Below are 20,144 nucleotides of genomic sequence, written 5' to 3' on the forward strand. Positions count from 1 at the left end.
CCATTATAGGGAGTACCCCCCCCCCCCCCCCAGGGTGCAATGTATAGCTCTGGCCAAATTGGGAAAGTTTAAGGCTAGATATGAACTTTTTGGTCTATTTCATAGAGACAACTGAAAGAGAAATAAATAAGCCGCTAAGGAGAAGCAAAATGTTCCAGTCTTAATTTGAACCCTAACAAACACACTGGTGTAGTTTGATAACAGCAGATGATATCTGTTGAACTAAGCTAGGGATAATTCTATGAGATATGCTAGCAACAGTAGCATTTTTTTTTTGTTCACTAAAATGGGGGAAGTGACGTAACTCAAAAAATAATTGCTGTCCTTGGTCATGTCACATGACATACAAAAAAACATGTGGCTCTGGGGATGAAAACACAGTATATCATGCTAACAATGCTAGAATGCATGCGTCTTACATGCTGGGTTCTGCCGCAAAGAAAAGCACTCTACGTACTTGTGTTGTGTGATCTCAAATGAAATGCATCTTTCACCTAATATATAGTCAGCACGAACGCTAACTAATCTGTGTTTCTCCAGATAACCCTCACTATTTTTCATGGTTCTGTTATTGGTTGAGAAATGCATAAAGAAACTGCCATAACTTGAATTGTAATCCCAAGTGTTTAAGGTGGCTGTCATGGAACTCAGTTTTTGATACCCGTGTCACATTTACCTTTTTCTCTAAAAGCCTTGATCCTTTGATCACCAAAAATGGCAGCAAGCAATTTACTAACACAAACTTCGGTTTTTTGATAGTTAAGCTGATGTATGTGCTGTTGCCATGGCAACATGAATAAATATAATCAGGGTTTTGTTTATTTGCAGAATACCTAGTCATTAGATTTTATTTATGACTTGCATACAGCAATCTTGTAACGATACTCACAAGTTAACACTATTTTTATTAATAATAATTTAACTGAGATCTTTAATTATCCCTTGTTGAAGGTTCACTGAAATATCTAGAATTTCCTCTGTTAAAGTTAATTTTTTTCCAATACTCCAGTGACTTATTTCCTGAAGTATTTTTATGCCAGATTTTGTGAAATTCTAATGAGTGGTTCTCAAGAAATGGGCATATTTCCAAGCTATTCTGCTTTCAGTTGCAATTTTTGGAATTACTACACATACGCTGCATTTAGCTGGGTTCTTTTGGTAACAAAAAAAGTTAGAATTGCTGGTTCTTTGCGTTGTTACCTTTGCTAACATACCTTTGTAATGAAAGACTTAAACCATCAATACACTCTGTTCAATTATGAAGAAAAATAGCACAGACTGATAGCTCGGGCATTGAGGAAATAAAATGATCGCTGTATTGACGCCACATTTTTTTTTTGGCAATCCTTGTGCACACACTGAATTGCCTTAGTAAGAGTGTGCGCGGAAACTGCGTTCGGCCACCTTAAATGCTACCAAACATCCAACATACTGAACGGTAGTTATGACCTTTTATCAATGATTAACTGAACCGGGATTTCAATTTGGTATCACTGTGAGTGTTTCGGATACATATTGTTTGGTTTTCAGTTTAAATCACCTGGACATTGCCATAATTACTTTATGGTAATTTATGATGCCATTGCACATTCACAGTTCTCAAGATGGAGTCTACAGAAGAAGATTTCTTATAGGAACTGTACATATTCATCTGGAATATGAAATAATACAAATGATTAGAACCACTTTTATATCCAGATTCATGCAATCCTGTATTTTAAAACCAATCAGCTGCACAATGATGTCATAATTTCCTACCAAGCTTTGCAAAAATAAACATGGCAGAAGCAATTCAACAAGAACAACAACTTGTGATTTGGAACAAAACTGGTTTTTAATGAGCCATTTGGGCTTAAGAGGTGTTACTTTCATGTCAACAGTAGTTTGATAAAGCCATCTCTCACTTCTTAGGATACTCTTTCAGATATCCTTAGAAACATTAAGTTACAGCTAAAAGGTTGTAAGTTTATATCGCACAATGTGACAGATAAAACACCCCGAAGTTAAGTGATGTTTATATTTTGCCGATATTTGGCCCTTTTCACTGCTTAGTTTTGACCAACGTTCATTTGCATGCAAAAATTTCAAGCAATATATCAGTTAAACAAGGGAGACAATGTTTACCACAATTCACAAGAAGACCAAGGAGAGTTGAAAATATGGTGGGCAGTGGAGTGGTTTTGATGAATTTCAAGGTATTCAAGGGTTTCATTGAGTACATTGAATGGTTGTGGGGACAATTTCACCTGCCTGGTTTGACCATTCAGAGGAAAGGTTTTCTTTTAGAAAGGGTTGACCATTTCTAAACATTTTGATTACCTGTGAAAATAAATTGCCTTTTTGCTGAAAACTGTACCTAACTCCCTGCATGTCTTTTGAAACATAGCAAGACATTGTCCCAAGTGTTTACTATATCTTCTCAATCAAAACTATAACTAAGAAGAAAATGAAGGAATAATTGTAAAAAATCTATGCTAATAATAGTAAGATCGAATTTCCAAGCAGAGTCACGGTTCTTGGTTGTCATATCAGAGAGAATCATAACATGTTGAAGCAATAATTATGATTAGGCATTTCAGTTAATTAAAAGACACATCAGCCAGTCTCAATATGATCCCTGGAAAAAGATTGAGCCATAGAATGATTTTTTTTCTTGCTAACCAGTTTCCATGTAATCACAGTTATGGTTAAAAAGTGCGAAGCCCAAAACCACAAATCTGATTGATTCTCCCACCTATTTCTCTGAAGGAAGGACAAAATGTCGTCCTTTTCAAAGGGCCGAAACATACACTCGAGCTCTCCTATAACTAAATGAAAAAACTATATTTTATCAATGGCCAATTGCCCATATGAGATGTCCTACAGGGAATCATGGTTAAGTTGTATTCATCATCTTGGACTGGATGTTTGTTTTGACGATTATACAACTACTGTGATTCCCTGCAGGTACATCTCATAGAGGGAATTGGCCATTGAAGGGTCTTAATCAGCATTAAAAATAGCAAGCTAACAAACCAAACTTATAACAAAACTAATTAACAGTGGTTAAAGATATAGCAACAAATCAATTATTGAACTATGATAAAACGTAAAACACTAAACTGATACTCATGAATCTAATAGTAAACTTTGACTCTTATAGGGAACTCTTTTGTCAAGGTAGTTGGTACATGCACCATTAAATGAAACTTGGGACATGGTTCTGGGAACTGACATTCAAACCCTTGGCATCTTCCCCTTGACATGGCGATGGCTCTGTTGGCTTTGCAGAAAGATCGAGCCTGTTGGCTTCACAACCATCTTCCTTTGGATGCACAGGCGGATCTGGCTCATTTGGCTTCACAAATGGATCCAACTCATCCGCTTTGTGCCCTTCTTCCTTTTGGTACATCAATGGCTCTTTTAACTCAACAGGCAGATCCAGGGCAATGGCTTCATTACTTTCTTCAATTTGATGCATCGATGACTCTTTTGGCTCAGTAGGATGGTCCAACCCATTCACTTCATTGCCATCTTGCTTTTGGTACATCAATGGCTCAACATCAGCAGGTGGATCCAGTACAATGGCTTCATTATCTTTTTCCAGTTGATGCATCATTGACTCTCTTGGCTCACCACGGTGGTCCAACTCATTCACGTCATTACCATCTTCCTTTTGGTACATCGATGGCTCTTTACGTTCAGCAAGTGGATCCAGTGCAATGGCTTTGTTGCCTTCCTCCATTTCAGCAGGAGGGTCCAACCCATTCACTTCATAACCATTTTTCTTTTGACAAGCCAATGGTTCCTTTGACTCACCAGGTCCATCCAGGAAGATGGCTTCATTATCATCTTCCATTTGATGTGCCAGCAGACCTTTTGGCTCACCAGAAGGGTCAAACCCATTCACTTCATTGGCATCTTCCTTTTGATGGGCCAATGAATCTCTTGTTTCAACAGGTGGGTCTAACCTGTTTGCTTCATCGCCATCTTCCTTTTGATGAGCCAATGACTCTTGTGCCTCAACAGGCAGGTATAGCCTGTTGGCTTTATCCCCATCTTCTTTTTGAAGTGACAGTGGCTCTTTTGGCTCAGCTAGTGGAACTTCCAACTCACTTGCTTCATTACCCTTATTGTTTTGGAGTGCCAATGACTCTTTTGGCTCAGCTGGTGGATACAACTCCTTGGCCTCATTTCCCTGCTCCAATTGCTCTTTTAGCTCAAGAGCAGGGCCCAACCAGTTGGCTGCATTGCTTCCTTCCTTTTGATGTGGGGGTGGATCAAAACCATGACCTTTTTTACCATCTTCACGGCTTTGATATGGCTTTGGCTTGACAGGGGAATCTAACTGCTTAGATTCATTACCAGCCTCTCGTAGCTGCTTCACATTGGAAGTTAGTTCTTTTCCCTGATGATGTTCCACAGGACGCCTTGTTCCAGTGATCTGTCCAGGAGATGAACTTCTGTCCATTTCCTTGACAGGGAATGGTAATGGACTGACCTCATCCTCAGCTCTATGCTCAATGACAATAGCTTCCTGTCTCCAATCCTATAGAATTGTTAGAAAAAAAGCACACACTACATGTAAGTGTGAATGAGTTGCTTTTAATCATTTTTAGACCCACATTTCTTTTGTCCATGCAATGTTTTGAGGGAGGACGAAATTTTCCCAAAAAAAGGGAATTTAAGCTTTTTTCCAGGTGAAACAAAGTAAACAAGTTGATCCCTTACATTTGTCAATTGGAAAGGAAATTGAGTGTTTTTTGTTCAAAACAATGACAGGAAATGTTTGGAAATGTTTGGTGTTCTTTGCCCAGACAGTAACCACACCTAAAAGCAGGTAAATTAGTGGTGATTCTTTTGTAAGTACAATCATCCTTGGGGAAAAAAAAATCATCCTTAGGACTAAACAAAGTGTCTAAATATTTTTATATGCAGAGGGTCTAACAAAGGGTTGGCAGGATGCAGGATGAACCGTTTTTCACTGCTGGGATGTGGGATTGCAAGCCGGGAGATTAGTTATTTTAATGGCAGGATGTGCAAGTTTTTTTTTTTGTGTGTGTGTGTGTGTGTACGAAACAGGATGTAAGATGGTGAAAATTAGGTTAACAACACAGACAGCACATGGTAACTCTCAACTTCTCTATTTTGGCTTTTTTGTCCACTCTAAATCTTTCAGAGAATGTCTGAATTTCTGATCTTTTTCAGCAAATCAATTTGTAGTCTGACCGTTGTCGCAGGCTTGTTGATTTTTCTATAGAATCCATCAAAATTCTAAAAGACAAGTCACATCTTAACCCGGCAACCCAGGTTCTCATCAGGGAAAAACATTGTCTTGTCATACATTAATAAAATACTTCGGAACTTTGCGGGATTAGGATGACGCGTCAAAGCAAACAGGATGGCGGGATAGAGGAAAAGTTGGTGGTGGGAAGCAGAATTTGTAAACCCTATTTTAGACCCTCTATAAACTGAGTGTTTGTTTGTGGCTGGAACCATGACAAAGTGTCTCCTAGTCAGAGGTGTCCACTAGCAAAGTTGTGTCTCAACAGAAGTTTTTTTTTTTCTAATGTCTCTTTTGTCAAAATAAAGGTCTACATGAAGGTCAAAAGACTTTCTGTTGCATGTGGAGGTCAAATGTCAAACTTGGAATGTGTAATTCACATGACCATAGTACTCTCTAAGCAAACAGCTAATCCTAAGAGCCTTGGACAAGAACGCAAAGTTCTTTCATACTTCTTAATTCCTCAAATAAGAATTAACATGATATTACCAGTATCTTACCTTCGTTCGGGGACATCCTGTTAAAACATGTCTTTGCAGGTCCCCTCGGGGAATTTCACAACCACAGTCACATTTTACTGACACATATAGGCATGTCATATTCAAATGATACTAAAATTGAAAAAAATACATAAAAAGGTTGGTTGAATTGCTTGGCATTTTTCACTTCAGAAAAAGATTCATCAGATTAGTGAAAGTAGAGTAGAAAAAGAAAAAGAAACATAGTCTTAAATTTACTTACTAAACTACTTATCTTGTTTTCGACTCAGCCCTTCACAATACAATACAACAATTGTCAATTTGTGTTGTGCAGTGTAATCAAACGTCAACTTCAAGAGTTTTGGTGGCTCTGTGATCTACCTTGAATGGCTGTTAGATAAGTGGTATTGCAGTTATGAGCAGTTTGACATGCAAATAAAGCAAAAGGGTCAATTCTGCTTTGTATTGACTTTGCCTCCTTTGTGTGCCTTTCAAAAACAAATTAGTTCGTATAGTGTGATCGTCCGGGTGAGTGTAGTTCTGAAAAGAACTGTTGTTGGTGACTGACGTTTCGACAACCTGAGCGGAAGTCATCTTCAGAGTCAAGTGAATAGTGTTTGTCAGTCGATGATCTTATAAGTCTGGTCCGTTGAACGTGATTGGTCAGTATAGCCATGATGGTATTGGCTGAAAGACTCGTGTAAAGTTTGTCATCAGTCATTGGTGGGTTTCGATCCGTCTATTGTTAGTCAAGTAGGTCGGTTTTGGTCCGTGTATTGTTAAGTCGGTCTGTTAGAAGTCCGTTTGTCGGTTTCGTTTCTGTCGTGGATAAGTCGTTTGTAAGGCGCCGGTAGTTGTTGATGTCAACAACTACCGGCGCCTTACAAACGACTTATCCACGACAGAAACGAAACCGACAAACGGACTTCTAACAGACCGACTTAACAATACACGGACCAAAACTGACCTACTTGACTAACAATAGACGGATCGAAACCCACCAATGACTGATGACAAACTTTACACGAGTCTTTCAGCCAATACCATCATGGCTATACTGACCAATCACGTTCAACGGACCAGACTTATAAGATCATCGACTGACAAACACTATTCACTTGACTCTGAAGATGACTTCCGCTCAGGTTGTCGAAACGTCAGTCACCAACAACAGTTCTTTTCAGAACTACACTCACCCGGACGATCACACTATACGAACTACTGATACTCCTGGGTTCAAACCATTTACTGCATTTACTGAAAAACAAATTACTTGCTCACACATATTACCCACTTGCACCATTATTATCAGCCAGGTTATGAATTATTGCAAATGTGTGTAACATGACAGTTTGTTTTCTGTGCAAACTAATACTTTCGTTTTCTTGTGTTTGCACAAGTCTTTTTGCAGAATTATGATTTATCAAAGAAATCAAAGAAAATAAATGATTTCACTGGAGTAGATTTGAGCCTTTCCTCTCCTGCCTGTGCATAGCAATTTACCTCAATGCACTTGGTAACATTTATTTCACATAAAATTCTAGTCTGCTAGGCTTGTTTACCTCAAAGTCCTGTAATGGTCCTTTCCAAGCGCAACCATGTGTCTGTTTCAATTTGCAGCGAACATTTGCTTTCAAAATTTCACGATTGGCAAAGTTATCTGGGTACAGCTAGAAGTTCGAAAACATAAGTAGACATGTGAACAAACTAAGGAAAATTAAGTACAGTAGTTTAAACTTTTGTCTGAGTCCAAACTATTAAATAATCTTATTCCCCATTTCATCAACATTAAAAGCTAAACTTGTATACACTGTAGCTTAAGGCTTATCAGGCCAAAATGTCCCATCTCCAACAGCAAATTTCAGTTCCTGCAGCTTTTAAGCACCTAAATGTAATCCCACAGCAGGGCTGGTGCCTCCTAGTAATAAAATTCCTCAGAATCTCTTTATACAACTGGGTGGAGAGTAGTAATGTGAGAGTAATGTCCTGCCCAAAAACACAATTTCAATGACCCTTTCCAAAGCTCTAATCCAGACTGCTCAATTTGGAGTCCAAATAAAAACGGCTAACAGTCACTTCCAAGAGGTGACTTGTTCTAATTACTAGAGATTTTGACCAAAGTAATTTGACTGCAGAAAAAGCTATTTTAGAAAAGTGGTCACTTAAAATATGATACCTCTTATAAGAGGCATATTTGATAATTTTTAAGCTCTTGCAGCTACAGTACAGTTGTGTAATGGTCGGTTTACTTACCTCTGAAGTACCAATAGGGTGCTCACAACCAGAAACTGGACATTTTCTCCCCTTGTTCCTTCAGGTACAATAAAGAAGCATTATGTTAATTTTTAATTGGTTAATGTATCAGTTGAGCACTCATTTTGAAGTCACACTTAAGACTTTTTCCCTAACAACATTCCGTTTTTAGTGTGAAATGAATAAACTTTTTGAAACTTGCTAGGTCAACATTCACATGAATTCATAGGAAGCTTAACTTTAGATTCTTTTCTCATCCATTGCTTTGTGGTGGCTATCACTGAGAAAAATGAAATCCAATACGTTTTCATTTAATTTCTTATTTACCATTAGGTATGGTTTTTGTGGTCAAGATTATATTGATGACTAATCAATGACTGAAAATTTGTGGCCTAACAATTATTCATCCATTAAATTACTCATTGATCATCAGCAAAATCAAGGAGAAAGCCAATTAGGGGTGAGAAAACTAAGCCGCAAACAGGAAAAGTAGTTTAGTGTGTGGTTTTTAGGTTTGTTCGGGTGTCCTGAACTTTATTGTGATTGGTCAGTACACAACTGACCTGTCAATCAAAGTGTTCATGGTTTTTTGACTCGCACAGTAGAGTTCCCAGCTTCTTATACTTAATAAAGTAACACATGCATTGTTCAGTTATTATGGAAGTATTGTAATGAACACTGTATCGAGGCCTCTCTAATTAAGTGAGTAATCTTGATTCTTTCTGATTCGCTAATTTGTTGCTTAGCAATGACATCATTAATTTTTTTTTCACGTGGACTATAGATAGTGTTAGCGGTATATTCCCACCAGCAGTTCAAGTTTCAGTTATCGTGCACAGTACGTGTTTTTAAGTAAATTAAGTTTTAAGCTACCCTTGACTATTTAGAGTGCAAGCGGGAACTGATGTTTAAGTACAAACTATTTTCTATGCTTGTTTTTTAGTATAAATTTCAAGTTTGGATGTTTTTTAACCTTAAGTACCTTTAGTCTCGGTTTTTATACAACAGGTTACAGCCTATTGTTCTAAGTCCAACACATGGCAGAACCTCAGTTTTCAAAGTTTTTATTTCATCTTGTTTTAGCGATAGATCTTTATAGTTTATACTCCCCCTAGCTAGCTTAGGTTTCTATTTAGCAGTTTCCTACGAGAATCTCTGGTAATTCAGTTAAAAGTCCTTTCCTTGTTAGTAAATTCCCACATCGCTTTCAGTGGCGCTCTCGCAAGCATGTTTTTATCGCATCGTGCAATTTTATTGCTTTCAAGATTTTAGAGTGTTATCATTTATTGTATTAGGACAGTTAGCAGTATGTGTATCTGCTTGGGATCACTGATGATTTTTAATTGTGTCTTTACCGAGAAGTTTGACTGGAAGTATTGTCACACCGCAATTATGATTGGAATGTTTGCTATTACTGTTTTGTGACTCTTGTCATCTTGTAATCTTCTATTATCTAGTAATTAGTTTATTCACTGCACTGTATTTCAGTTTACGTTTGATTATCATCAATTAAATCATCATCAACCACAGCTGATTTTCCGTGATCTCTGGCTTTATTCGATAAGTAAAGCATCTCCCACACATGCTAGTCTCATCGCAACAAGTTGTCTAGCAAGTGACAATTCAGTCTTTCAACAGTTGCCATGAACATGACATTTCAATTATTATGCATATATTTTACTTTCTGTACTTATAATAAGTGAAGTGGGTGAGTGATGTATTGTTTTGTGAATGTTCATTACACTATGGTTTTTGGATAACAGCCTGGCAGGGCTTAAATCCAATTTGAAAAGCACATTTTTCAAAATCCTAGCTCCATGCTAGGTTATGATATTGAATTTCACAATTTAATGTTTATAACACAAATTATAAATTGAAATGTTTACCCCTCTACTAACTATGGTTTACCCATCATCAAATAATGATGAAAATTGAACTCTTACCTTATAGATTGGTTTATGCAACTTTCACAGAATCTGTGGCCACAGTGAGTTTGTTTTGCGTTACGGAGACCATGATGACAAATGCAACACTTGAGTCCATCTTTTAAGGGAGGATCAAAATCTTCTGTAAACCCTTGTTCTGCAGAGGGTGCACATTTACTAAACAGTGCACCCATGATACTGTACAGTAGACCCATGAAAAGCTCTCTGATGAACACAGCAGTCTGTGGGTGAAAATGAAATAGAAGTTCATGATCAGATAACCAAATCTATCTTTAAAGTAATATACTCAGCTGATCAGTTTATTTGAATACCAGATGAGTATAGCCATATTAAGTGAACAATTTGACTAGTGAGATACATTAACCAGTGGAGCTACAACAGGCAAGCACTCGTGGCATTTTTCAGTGTACATGTAGCTAGGTGCTGTGTAGGTTTAATTTCCTCTTTAAACCACATTAATTTACAAAAATTGAAATACTTCAGGCATACAATGCAACTTAAGCAGGTTTTAGTCTCTTATTATACCTAATCTTTAACCTTTCTGGGTTATGCTTTGGCTGCATTTCAGGTGAGTTTGGTTGCACCATGGTTCACCAGTGGTATCAAAGTAAATTATTGGGAGGGTGCGTTAATCAACATGACACGAGCGTGGGACAAAGAAAAATTCCGAGTCCCTGACAGGAATCGAACCCATGACCTCCTGAACACCAGGCGGGCGCTCTATCCACTAAGCTACGAGAACTCGTGGAGAGCAAGGTCATTTAGCTGAGTCCATATAGGATAGGTGTCCTGCATACTGCTAGGATCAATGCTATCAAAGTCATCGTGAGTAGTGATAAGTTAATAAAGATGGTGAATTTTAAGCTTGGTAATGAAATGTGAAGGTGAGTTAATCAACATGACACGAGCGTGGGACGAAGAAAAATTCTGAGTCCCCGACAGGAATCGAACCCATGACCTCCCGAACACCGGGCGGGCGCTCTATCCACTGAGCTACGAGAACTCGTGGAGAGCGAGGTCATTTAGCTGAGTTCATATAGGATAGGTGTCCTGCATACTGCTAGGATCAACGCTATCAAAGTCATCATGAGTAGTGATCGGTTAATAAAGATGGTGAATTTTAAGCTCGGTAATGAAATGTGAAGGTGAATTAATCAACATGACACGAGTGTGGGACAAACAAAAATTCTGAGTCCCCGACAGGAATTGAACCCATGACCTCCCAAACACCGCGTTGGTCCTAGCAGTATGCAGAACACCTATCATATATGAACTCAGTTAAATGACCTTGCTCTCCATGAGTTCTCGTAGCTCATTGGATAGAGCGCCCGCCCGGTGTTCGGGAGGTCATGGGTTAGATTCCTCTCAGGGACTCAGAATTTTTCTTTGTCCCACGCTCGTGTCATGTTGATTAATTCACCTTCACATTTCATTACCGAGCTTAAAATTCACCATCTTTATTAACTTTTATAATAAAGTTTCCATATAACGCACGCTCTGATTGGCTGAAACAGCGTGCTTTATCAGAGAACAGAGCACAGGTTGATGACGGTGAGTTGGCTTCCAAATTTTTGCTTCGGAATTTTGACAAATTTGACCCAAATTAAACATCCCCTGTGACTCAGACAAACGCAGTGGAAGTGAGCTATTTTTCTGCAGTAAATATGGCTCACAGAGACCATTGTTAGCAACAGTAGTGTTAAAACTGTACTAAAATAACAAGTTTTGTTAGATTCCCGCCGACAAAACATGTACAGCTGTAGCGAAGTAAACAAATTCTCAACCTAAACAGTGCTTCGATAAAGAAATTATATTTGTTACGAAGGCCGAAATTATACTGAGAAGTAAAACAACGACAGAAAACAACCATTGAACTGTCCCTGTTTATGATGAGAAGCTTTATTTTTGTAAATTTACAATTGAAAATGCTCAATTGTTCAAACAACACTTACATGCAGTCTAGTAATGCTCGTTCTCAGGTCATCTCAGCGAAGTAAACCGACGAGTAGTCAATGCAAAACTTGCTCTGATATTCTCTTCTGTGCTCGGAGTAGAACCAGTGGGAGCCGTTAAGTCTTTCTAACTTTTACGCTAGATCGGGCAATCTTGTTGCATGTGGCTACAAGCCGTAAATAACTGTAGCTCCTTTCAAATTCAACTCGGTTTTTTGAGCTCCGCGTTTCATAATTTCCACTGGAAAAGTGCACGTTTTCATGGGCCACAATACGGTCGGATTCCTCTGGACTATAAACGGTTACCTGTCTTCAGATCCGTATTTAAAAATTAACTTAAAAGCGAACTTTGAAGGCATCGTTCTTCTCTCGAAAGCCGCTCAAACTACTCGAAACTGAAAGTTTAGCTGAAGTGCTGTTTGTGATTGACAGTTGTCGCTTCGTTAGCCAATCAGATTATTTGAACAATTCTATCAAGGATTGTGATTGGCTTATTTTAGCGTGCTTTATCAGAGAACAGTGAACGGCTGACGCCACTTTTGCTCGTTTGGAAAATAAAGTTTGGTTTGAAAATTCAGCCGAATGCGTGGGGAAATTATCTGATTCTTTATCATAAAACAAATAAAGAAGTCTCGACCGTGCTCTGTTCTGTTGTAAAGCACTTAGGAAGCGGTAGAGTACTCAAGAAGTAGGGAAAAACACTCGACTACGTCTCGTGTTTTCCCCTACACTTCTTTCGTGCTCTACCGCTTCCTGCGTGCTTTACAACAGAACAGAGCACAGTCGAGGCTTCTTTATTTGTTAAATCAAAGTAAATTATTATTTCTAATCAGTGTCTATACTTAACACAAACTGGTATTTTACCTGAACTAGGACTATGTAGAACATGAGGATCTGAGTGCTATATTAGCAGAGCTCCGGCGGCCCAAAGGGCCGCCAAGCAGAGCCCCATACTCATATAGGAAAGAAAAAGAAACCCATGGGTTGATTTTCTCATGGCTATCATGGCTAGCAGTGTTGCTCGTGGGCGCGTACGCACGATGGCGATGACGACGGAGTTGCCCAACATGGCGGCCATACTCCATATAATAGGTTGACAGACATGCAGCCTTGGTTTACCGTGTACTTCCTTGATATTGGACATCCACGTTATGATCAATTGACACCTGTCAAAACAAGGTATCCGCTGACCAGTATCACATGACCATATCGCGGGCTCAAGTTTACAGCTCAAGGTCACGTGTTTTTTGAAGTTGACCGCTGACCAAGTGCTGGTTATCGATTGGATCGCGGGCTCATATCAGGTTAACTTGTTGGAAACAGGGCAGGATTGTTCGGAAGCCGGTTAACACTAACCCAGGATTAAAAGTTAACCACATTATAACTTTTTCTTCTATACAAATGTTTTTTGCTGTTTTGTTTTGTGTATAGGGTGATTAGTAAAATTCAAAACAGAATGCCAAACAATATACAGAAAACCTCACCGCAAAGTTACAAAACTCAAATCAAAATTCTACCTTTTTCTGGGTTAGCTTAATCGGGCTTTGAACAACCCAGCCCAGGAGCTACGCTTTTAGGCTGACCTAAATCTATATATTAGGTTGGGGGGGGGGGGTAGCAACCCATATTTCAGAAATAAGGGACTGTTCATTTTATATGAGGGAGGGGGGCTGGTGGGATTTGGGAAGCACCATTTAAAAATCACATGACTCCCCTCAGCTTACCTTTTTTTTCACATGCCCCCCCTCCTCCTTATAGCAGTCATTTTTTTCGGATGACTCCCTCCCCCCCAAAAAATTAACCCTCTCTCAAGACTTTACCTTTTTAATATCCTCTATTATTAGGCATATAATTCATGGTAGGCCACCATATAGTCTCCCAGCTATCCCATAATAATGCCTATAACACCCGTGTGAATCCGGTTACCCATTTAAACCCATGAATACCCTTGCAAACCCCTGCATACCCTTGTAAACCCCTGTATACCCTTGTAAACCCTCGTATACCCTTGTAAACCCTCATATACCCTTGTAAACCCCTGTATACCCTTGTAAACCCCTGTATACCCTTGTAAACCCTTGTATACCTTTGTAATCCCTTGTATACCCCTGTAAACCCTTGTGTACCCTTGTAAACCCCTGTATACCCTTGTATACCCTTGTCTGGATTTCAAGTCCGGCGCCCTAACCACTCTCAGCCCTGCTGCCTTAAATAAATTAGTTGGGTTTCATACGCAATGTTTTTGCATTTTTTAGGTGAACAGAGGGGTATACAAGGGTTTACAGGGATATACAACGGTTTACAGAGGTATACAAGAGTTTACAGAGGTATACAAGGGTGTACAGGGTTTTACAATAGTTTACAAGGGTTTACAGGAGTATAGAGAGGTTTACAAGGGTACGCAAGGGATACAAGGGTTTACCAAGGTATACAAGGGTATACAGGGGTTTACAAGGGTTTACAGGGGTATACAGGGGTATAAAGGGGTTTACATGGTTATATAAGGGTATACAGGGGTTTATAAGGGTGTACAACGGTATATAGGGGTTGACAAGGGTTTACAAGGGTATACAGGGGTTTACATGATTGTATAGAGGTATACAGGGGTTTACAAGGGTATGCAAGGGTATGCAAGGGTATACAGGGGTTTACAAGGGTGTACCGGGGTATATAATGGTATAAAGGGGTTTACGAGGATGTACAGGGGCATATAAGGGTTTACAAGGGTATTCAGAGGTTTGCAAGGGTTTGTATGGGTATACAGGGGTCTACAAGGGTTTACAAGGGTATACAAGGGTATGCAAGGGCATACAGGGGTTTACAAGGGTGTACTGGGGTATACAATGGTATAAAGGGGTTTACAAGGATGTACAGGGGCATATAAGGGTTTACAAGGGTATACAAGAGTATTCAGAGGTTTGCAAGGGTTTGTATGGGTGTACAGGGGTTTGCAAGGGTTTGTATGGGTGTACAGGGGTTTACAAGGGTTTACAAGGGTGTACAGGGGTATACAAGGGTTTGCAGGCCTTCATTGGTTAGCATTATTATGGGATATCTGGATGACTATATGGTTGGGAGACTATAGTTATATACCCTATTATTCCCCTATTTCACCGTATTGTGCTCACTATGAAGACAATATTTATAATCCCTATGCTACAGAGAGCTGTTTATTAAAATACAAATCAAAAGAAAGAGAAGTAAATTTCCGATCTCCTAGTTAGGGCACACCCTGAGAATTTGCCCCCAGTTTCAATGTAAAACAGATCAAGTGTATAGAAGCTAAGTTGACGAAGGTCACCCAGGACAGGAAGCACTAAAAAATAAGAAGAGAAGTTATGACAGCACATTCAAGGGCACACACAAACAGCACATCAACAAAAGGAGAAGGAAAAAAGAAAACTGCAGAAAGTCAAATGAAAGAAAGAGGAAGCAGACTGAAAACAACGTCCAATGAGTTTATGGAATCTGTGTTGGAAACCCGCTAGGAAATGATCTTCCACAATGCCTTGTGTACCCTCCTAGCCTGGCCATCCCGGACTTAAGAGTGTATTAAAGTTGAGGATGTTGCCATGTTGTTAGTTAGACAAGATGGGCCATACATTGCACAGCTCTTGGAAGGGAATTATTTCACCAAAGCTGAAAGAAGCAGAATCACCACTAACCTTAAGCAGGAAGTCAGAGACTACATTTACACCTTCATGTACCCTGAGGAGTACAGTCTGACTGAGAGCATTACTGAAAGTGACTCCCAAAGCAGCACAAGCGGTAAAGAAGAGCTCAACGACAGTAAAGATGAAGATGAGTGCCAGTGGAAGTTGTATTAGAAAATAACAGTGTTAGTTTAAAGTTCTCTTTAGTAGCTACAAATTTTTTTGTCATCAAATGTTAAAGCAGAAGGAAAGTTTGAAATAAATTTGCATCCTGTCTACTATGTTTGTTCTCTGGCATTCTTTTTAATATTAAAACATTATGCGATTTCAAAGTTTTACTAAAATATTTCATGTGACCCCCTTTATCCCTTATTTTTTTGGGATGGCCCCCTTCAAAAGCTATTTTTTCGCATGGTGCACCCCCCTCCAATACCACCAGCCCCCTCTACCGCATAAAAAAAATGAACGGTCCTTGAATCTTGAAAAAAATGCCGACATCAGCATTTTTTTGAAAGAATGAAGAAATATATCTATTTTGATGCAATTGTGAATCTCATGCATGATATTTGGGAAAAATTAGCCCCTTTGCCTATCAGAGCTCTTTTCACTAGGTCAAATGAAATTCATGGCTATAACACAAGGCATGCCGCAAAAGGGAATTATCTTCGGAAAGAAGTTAAGTCGGAAATTTTCAAACGCTCTTTTTCGAGAACTACAGCGATATTATGGAATCAAATTTCTTCAGACTGGAGAGATTTATCTAAACCAATCTTTAAGAAAGAAATTCGTAGATTTTTATTTGAGACTCTTTCAGATCCTGATTAATTTCAACCCATAGTTTAGGTTATCTCTAGTAAATCATAGCTCCTAGTACTAGTGTCAATCAAAATATGTAAATGTACTTGTATGAAACGGTTTTGTAAATCCTTCTATAAGTAGTTGCATAACAATCTTATTTTTTCATTAATGGTCTAACATAAATATAGATGTGGCCCACCTAGATTAGCCCAGGCTATCTGTGGGTTCATGCTGTTACTATGTCAAGCTTTTTAACTTAATGTGTATATATTTCTGTAAAATTGTAAATATGCGAGTCATAATAAAGTTGTTGTTATATTTCTTCAAAGATTTCCCGAGTAATACACCTTTTAACATACACAATTATAACAAAAAGTTAGCATTTTATGTAGATCCTTAAAATACAAGCTTAAGTAAATGGTAACATAGAAACTACTTTTGGTATGCTTTTAACAACAAAGTCGTTGCAACAGCTCTATTAGCATCCCCGAGAGCTCTTTAATTCTCTGGTTTTAAAAAATACTGTCCATTGGTAGCTTTTACACAGAGCCAGAAATTTATCAGGTGCTAAATAAGCCACTTCCACTTCATCAGATAAAAAGTAGATAGAGGTGATCATGCTTTTTTAAAAGTTAATTAAAATAAGTCATTTTTAATTCATCTTTTTTGAAATTTTTTGCCTCAATCCATTCAGCACTTTCTGATAAATGACTTTCAAGGGGGTTAATAGAATACAACTCTTAGAGCTTCCTTACTCATCAGTAGGAGAATGACAGAACCTTTATTTTCCAAGTAAACTTTGGGAAAGCACAAAGAAGGTAATTTTCCTGTCCTGAGAGCTTTGAAAATGATTTCCAAAGAGACATTCTACAATGCAAACAGTGCTGTAGTTCAAAACTATAAGTGCATGGGCACCTTTGGGCTTAAGGGGGCAGTGACCTTCTTGCCTGAAAACTTTCTGCAATGCCTGAATGCCAGAGTGTTGAAATCGGGATGCAATTCCCACATCTAATGAAACTGCTATAATTCCAAAAATAGTTATATTCAAAGCCTACACAATCAATCAATCATACTCTATCACTATTCAACAGTCTCAATCCAAGTAAAATCTGAAACTTACTAAAAGAAAAAATTCTAAAAACTAACTAAAACTGACTAAAAACTAAAAACTAAAAACTTTAAAACTAACTGAAAACCTTATTTACGAGTTTTGGAAATCATGCTTGTTTTCCAAAACTCGTAAATAAGTAATGTAATTACTCATTTTGCATTATTTTTGTAATGTTATTATTATTTTGTAATGTTTTCTCTTGAGTCTCTTTGCCCGAATCATTAGCATTTGCCCAAAAAATCCCATAATTTCTGAAGCTGGGGGGGCCCTCGCCCCCCAGCTCGTACGCCTATGTTCAAAAACAACCTTATTTTAAGGCTCTTAATATATCCATTAGATTTACAATAGGTAGAAGTGACCCCATGACCATTGGGCATATTGGCAATGCAATCATTTGACCCAGAGACTAAAAATAACTTACACAACGTGACACGAAGCTTAAAATGGATTGAAAAAGATTATCATGAGGCACAGGAATGTGTTCTCTTACATGTACATCTTATAGTCTCTTGATCATGATGAACGCTCATGCTATGGTCCTCACCTGCTTTTCATACCTGTACAGCTTGAGATTTTAGAGAACTCACCTTTTTGCAAACCAAACCTTACAGTAATTTCATGACTAAAGCAGCACAGCTCTAGATCTACCAGAAAATTAACAAGAATACCTCAAGCTCAGGGGAGGGGGAGAGCCATATAAAAAGGACAGAGTGCTCATCAGAAATTTTGAAAAGAACCCCTAAGAGGTACCAAGATCTTGTTTTGTGGGCGTGGCTTGAAATTTTTTTCACCCCTAAGAGGTAACAATGCTGAGATAAAATTTAAAGTCAGTTGATTCTCAAATTTATCTCCTGTCACATTTTTCAGCTCAATACCCTAAAAGGTACCACAAAAGCTGCCGCTATGGACCTTTTGAGGCTGAAAACCATAAGGGGTACCTAAACCCCTTTTTAACCCCTAAAAGGTATGACAAACACCCCCTCCTTTTTATATGGGTCCCCCCAGGACCTCTAGTGGTACTTGAAGTCAATATTTTCACAGAAAAAATATAAACTCAGTTACAAAATCAGTATAACTCCGGGCTTCACTGTGCTTATATAAAGCACTCAAGTAATGACGAGAGCTCTCAAGATGCCCTCAAGATGTATATTTCAAATTAAATTACATTAATTTTGCAATACATTAATTAAGCCCTGTCTAAACAGGAAATGTTTGGCGATTAAATTTTGATCGACAACAAACATTGCATGATCACTCATTGCAAAACATTCTGTTCGTTTGGACGGTGATCAAACATGTTTGATACCGTTTGGCCACTCAGTACAACATCAACATATGTTTGGTCACCAAAAACAGTTATCATTGTTTAATTGTGTTTGGTTGACAAACATTTCCTGTTTCGACAGAGCTTTACATTCTTACATAACATTTACAAGTACATGTACGCAGATATTTAACACCAACGTAAAGTCGGTCCTTCTTTACGGCTCTGAAACGTGGAGAGTAACAAAAGCAAACTCCACCAAACTGCAGACCTTTGTCAACAAATGCCTGAGATCCATAATGGGCATCCACTGGCCAGAGGTCAAAACAAATGAAGAACTATGGACAACAACTGAGCAGGAAAGGATCAACATTCAGATAAGAAGGCGAAAGTGGGGTTGGATTGGGCACACCCTCAGGAAAACTAACTGCAAAGTCACCAAGCAGGCACTGAGATGGAACCCACAGAGGAAGAGGAGCCGAGGCCGTCCCAGAAACAGCTGGAGGAGGACGGTAGACGACGAGGCGAGCAAAGCAGGCTACACCTGGTGGCAGCTTGAAAGGATAGCCCAAAACAGACCAAGATGGCAAGCAATGGTTTCCGTGGACATATGCTCCACTGGGAGCGAAAGGGTTTAATGATGATGATGTACGCAGTGCGTGCGTGTACTGGCTTTCACAAATGATAATATCAACGAGTTTTGATTGGAAGCGAAAACCGCGTTGTTGTAGGAGTTAAATAGCAGGAATGAAATCATTGTCCATGTGCGTGAACGAGCTGTTGCAAGGATGAGGATTTGGCGTGGATGCATGGACATTTCACCTCGATTTATTTTTATTCACATCCGGAGACCAAACTAGAACCGAAACGAAAGTCATTAACCAAACACGATAGCATTTCCATTCTTGCACATTTAAGCGCTAAATATGAAAAGACATCCAAAAATAAAAGCGAAAGACATATGCAAACACCAATTTGAAAACAAGAAACCAAACAATTTATTCGCCGTAAGAAATAAGCTATTACGAGATGAAGAAGCTGAAAATATGCAACAACGATTGAAAGACACGAAAGAGGCGTTTCATTGGTGGGATTAGCTGATATCACCTTATTTCGAGCGATAATCTTAAAATTCGGGATGCAAACATCCCTAATTACTGAAAACTACTTACTTCAATGAAGATAAAAGGTTCCAACTTGGATTCCAGAATAAGCAAATCTCTCTCTTCGATCTCCTCGCGAGCGAAAGTCAACAGCTACAAAACTGCTACAGACCGAACCGGTTTGCACGTCGATGGATCACGCAACGTTGCGTCACAAGGCAAATAATATTACAAGGTGGGGAGGGGGCAGGAGTGGGGGCGGCTGGGTCCGGGTATGTATTCTTCAAGTTGCAAAAATTAATGATTTTCCCGCTCAACATCC

General features: G+C 38.8%; 1 protein-coding gene and 1 pseudogene across 1 annotated transcript; one reads left to right on the forward strand and one right to left on the reverse strand.

Annotated features, from left to right (window-relative positions):
* Positions 1 to 1,809: 1,809 nt before the first annotated feature.
* LOC110063301 (uncharacterized) lies at positions 1,810 to 20,035 on the reverse strand. The gene is made up of 6 exons (XM_020770270.2): positions 19,892 to 20,035; positions 9,939 to 10,162; positions 7,996 to 8,053; positions 7,305 to 7,412; positions 5,764 to 5,874; positions 1,810 to 4,528 (listed from the first exon to the last, which is right to left on the reverse strand). Exons 2-6 carry the CDS (start codon positions 10,133 to 10,135, stop codon positions 3,179 to 3,181), a joined length of 1,824 nt encoding a protein of 607 aa, XP_020625929.1. The 5' UTR covers positions 10,136 to 10,162; positions 19,892 to 20,035; the 3' UTR covers positions 1,810 to 3,178.
* Positions 11,487 to 15,792, forward strand: LOC149108218 (uncharacterized; annotated as a pseudogene).
* Positions 20,036 to 20,144: the final 109 nt, after the last annotated feature.

Source organism: Orbicella faveolata, unplaced genomic scaffold (assembly GCF_042242905.1).
Source record: "Orbicella faveolata isolate gen_17 unplaced genomic scaffold, um_ofav_v1 contig_26, whole genome shotgun sequence".
NCBI lineage: Eukaryota > Metazoa > Cnidaria > Anthozoa > Scleractinia > Merulinidae > Orbicella > Orbicella faveolata.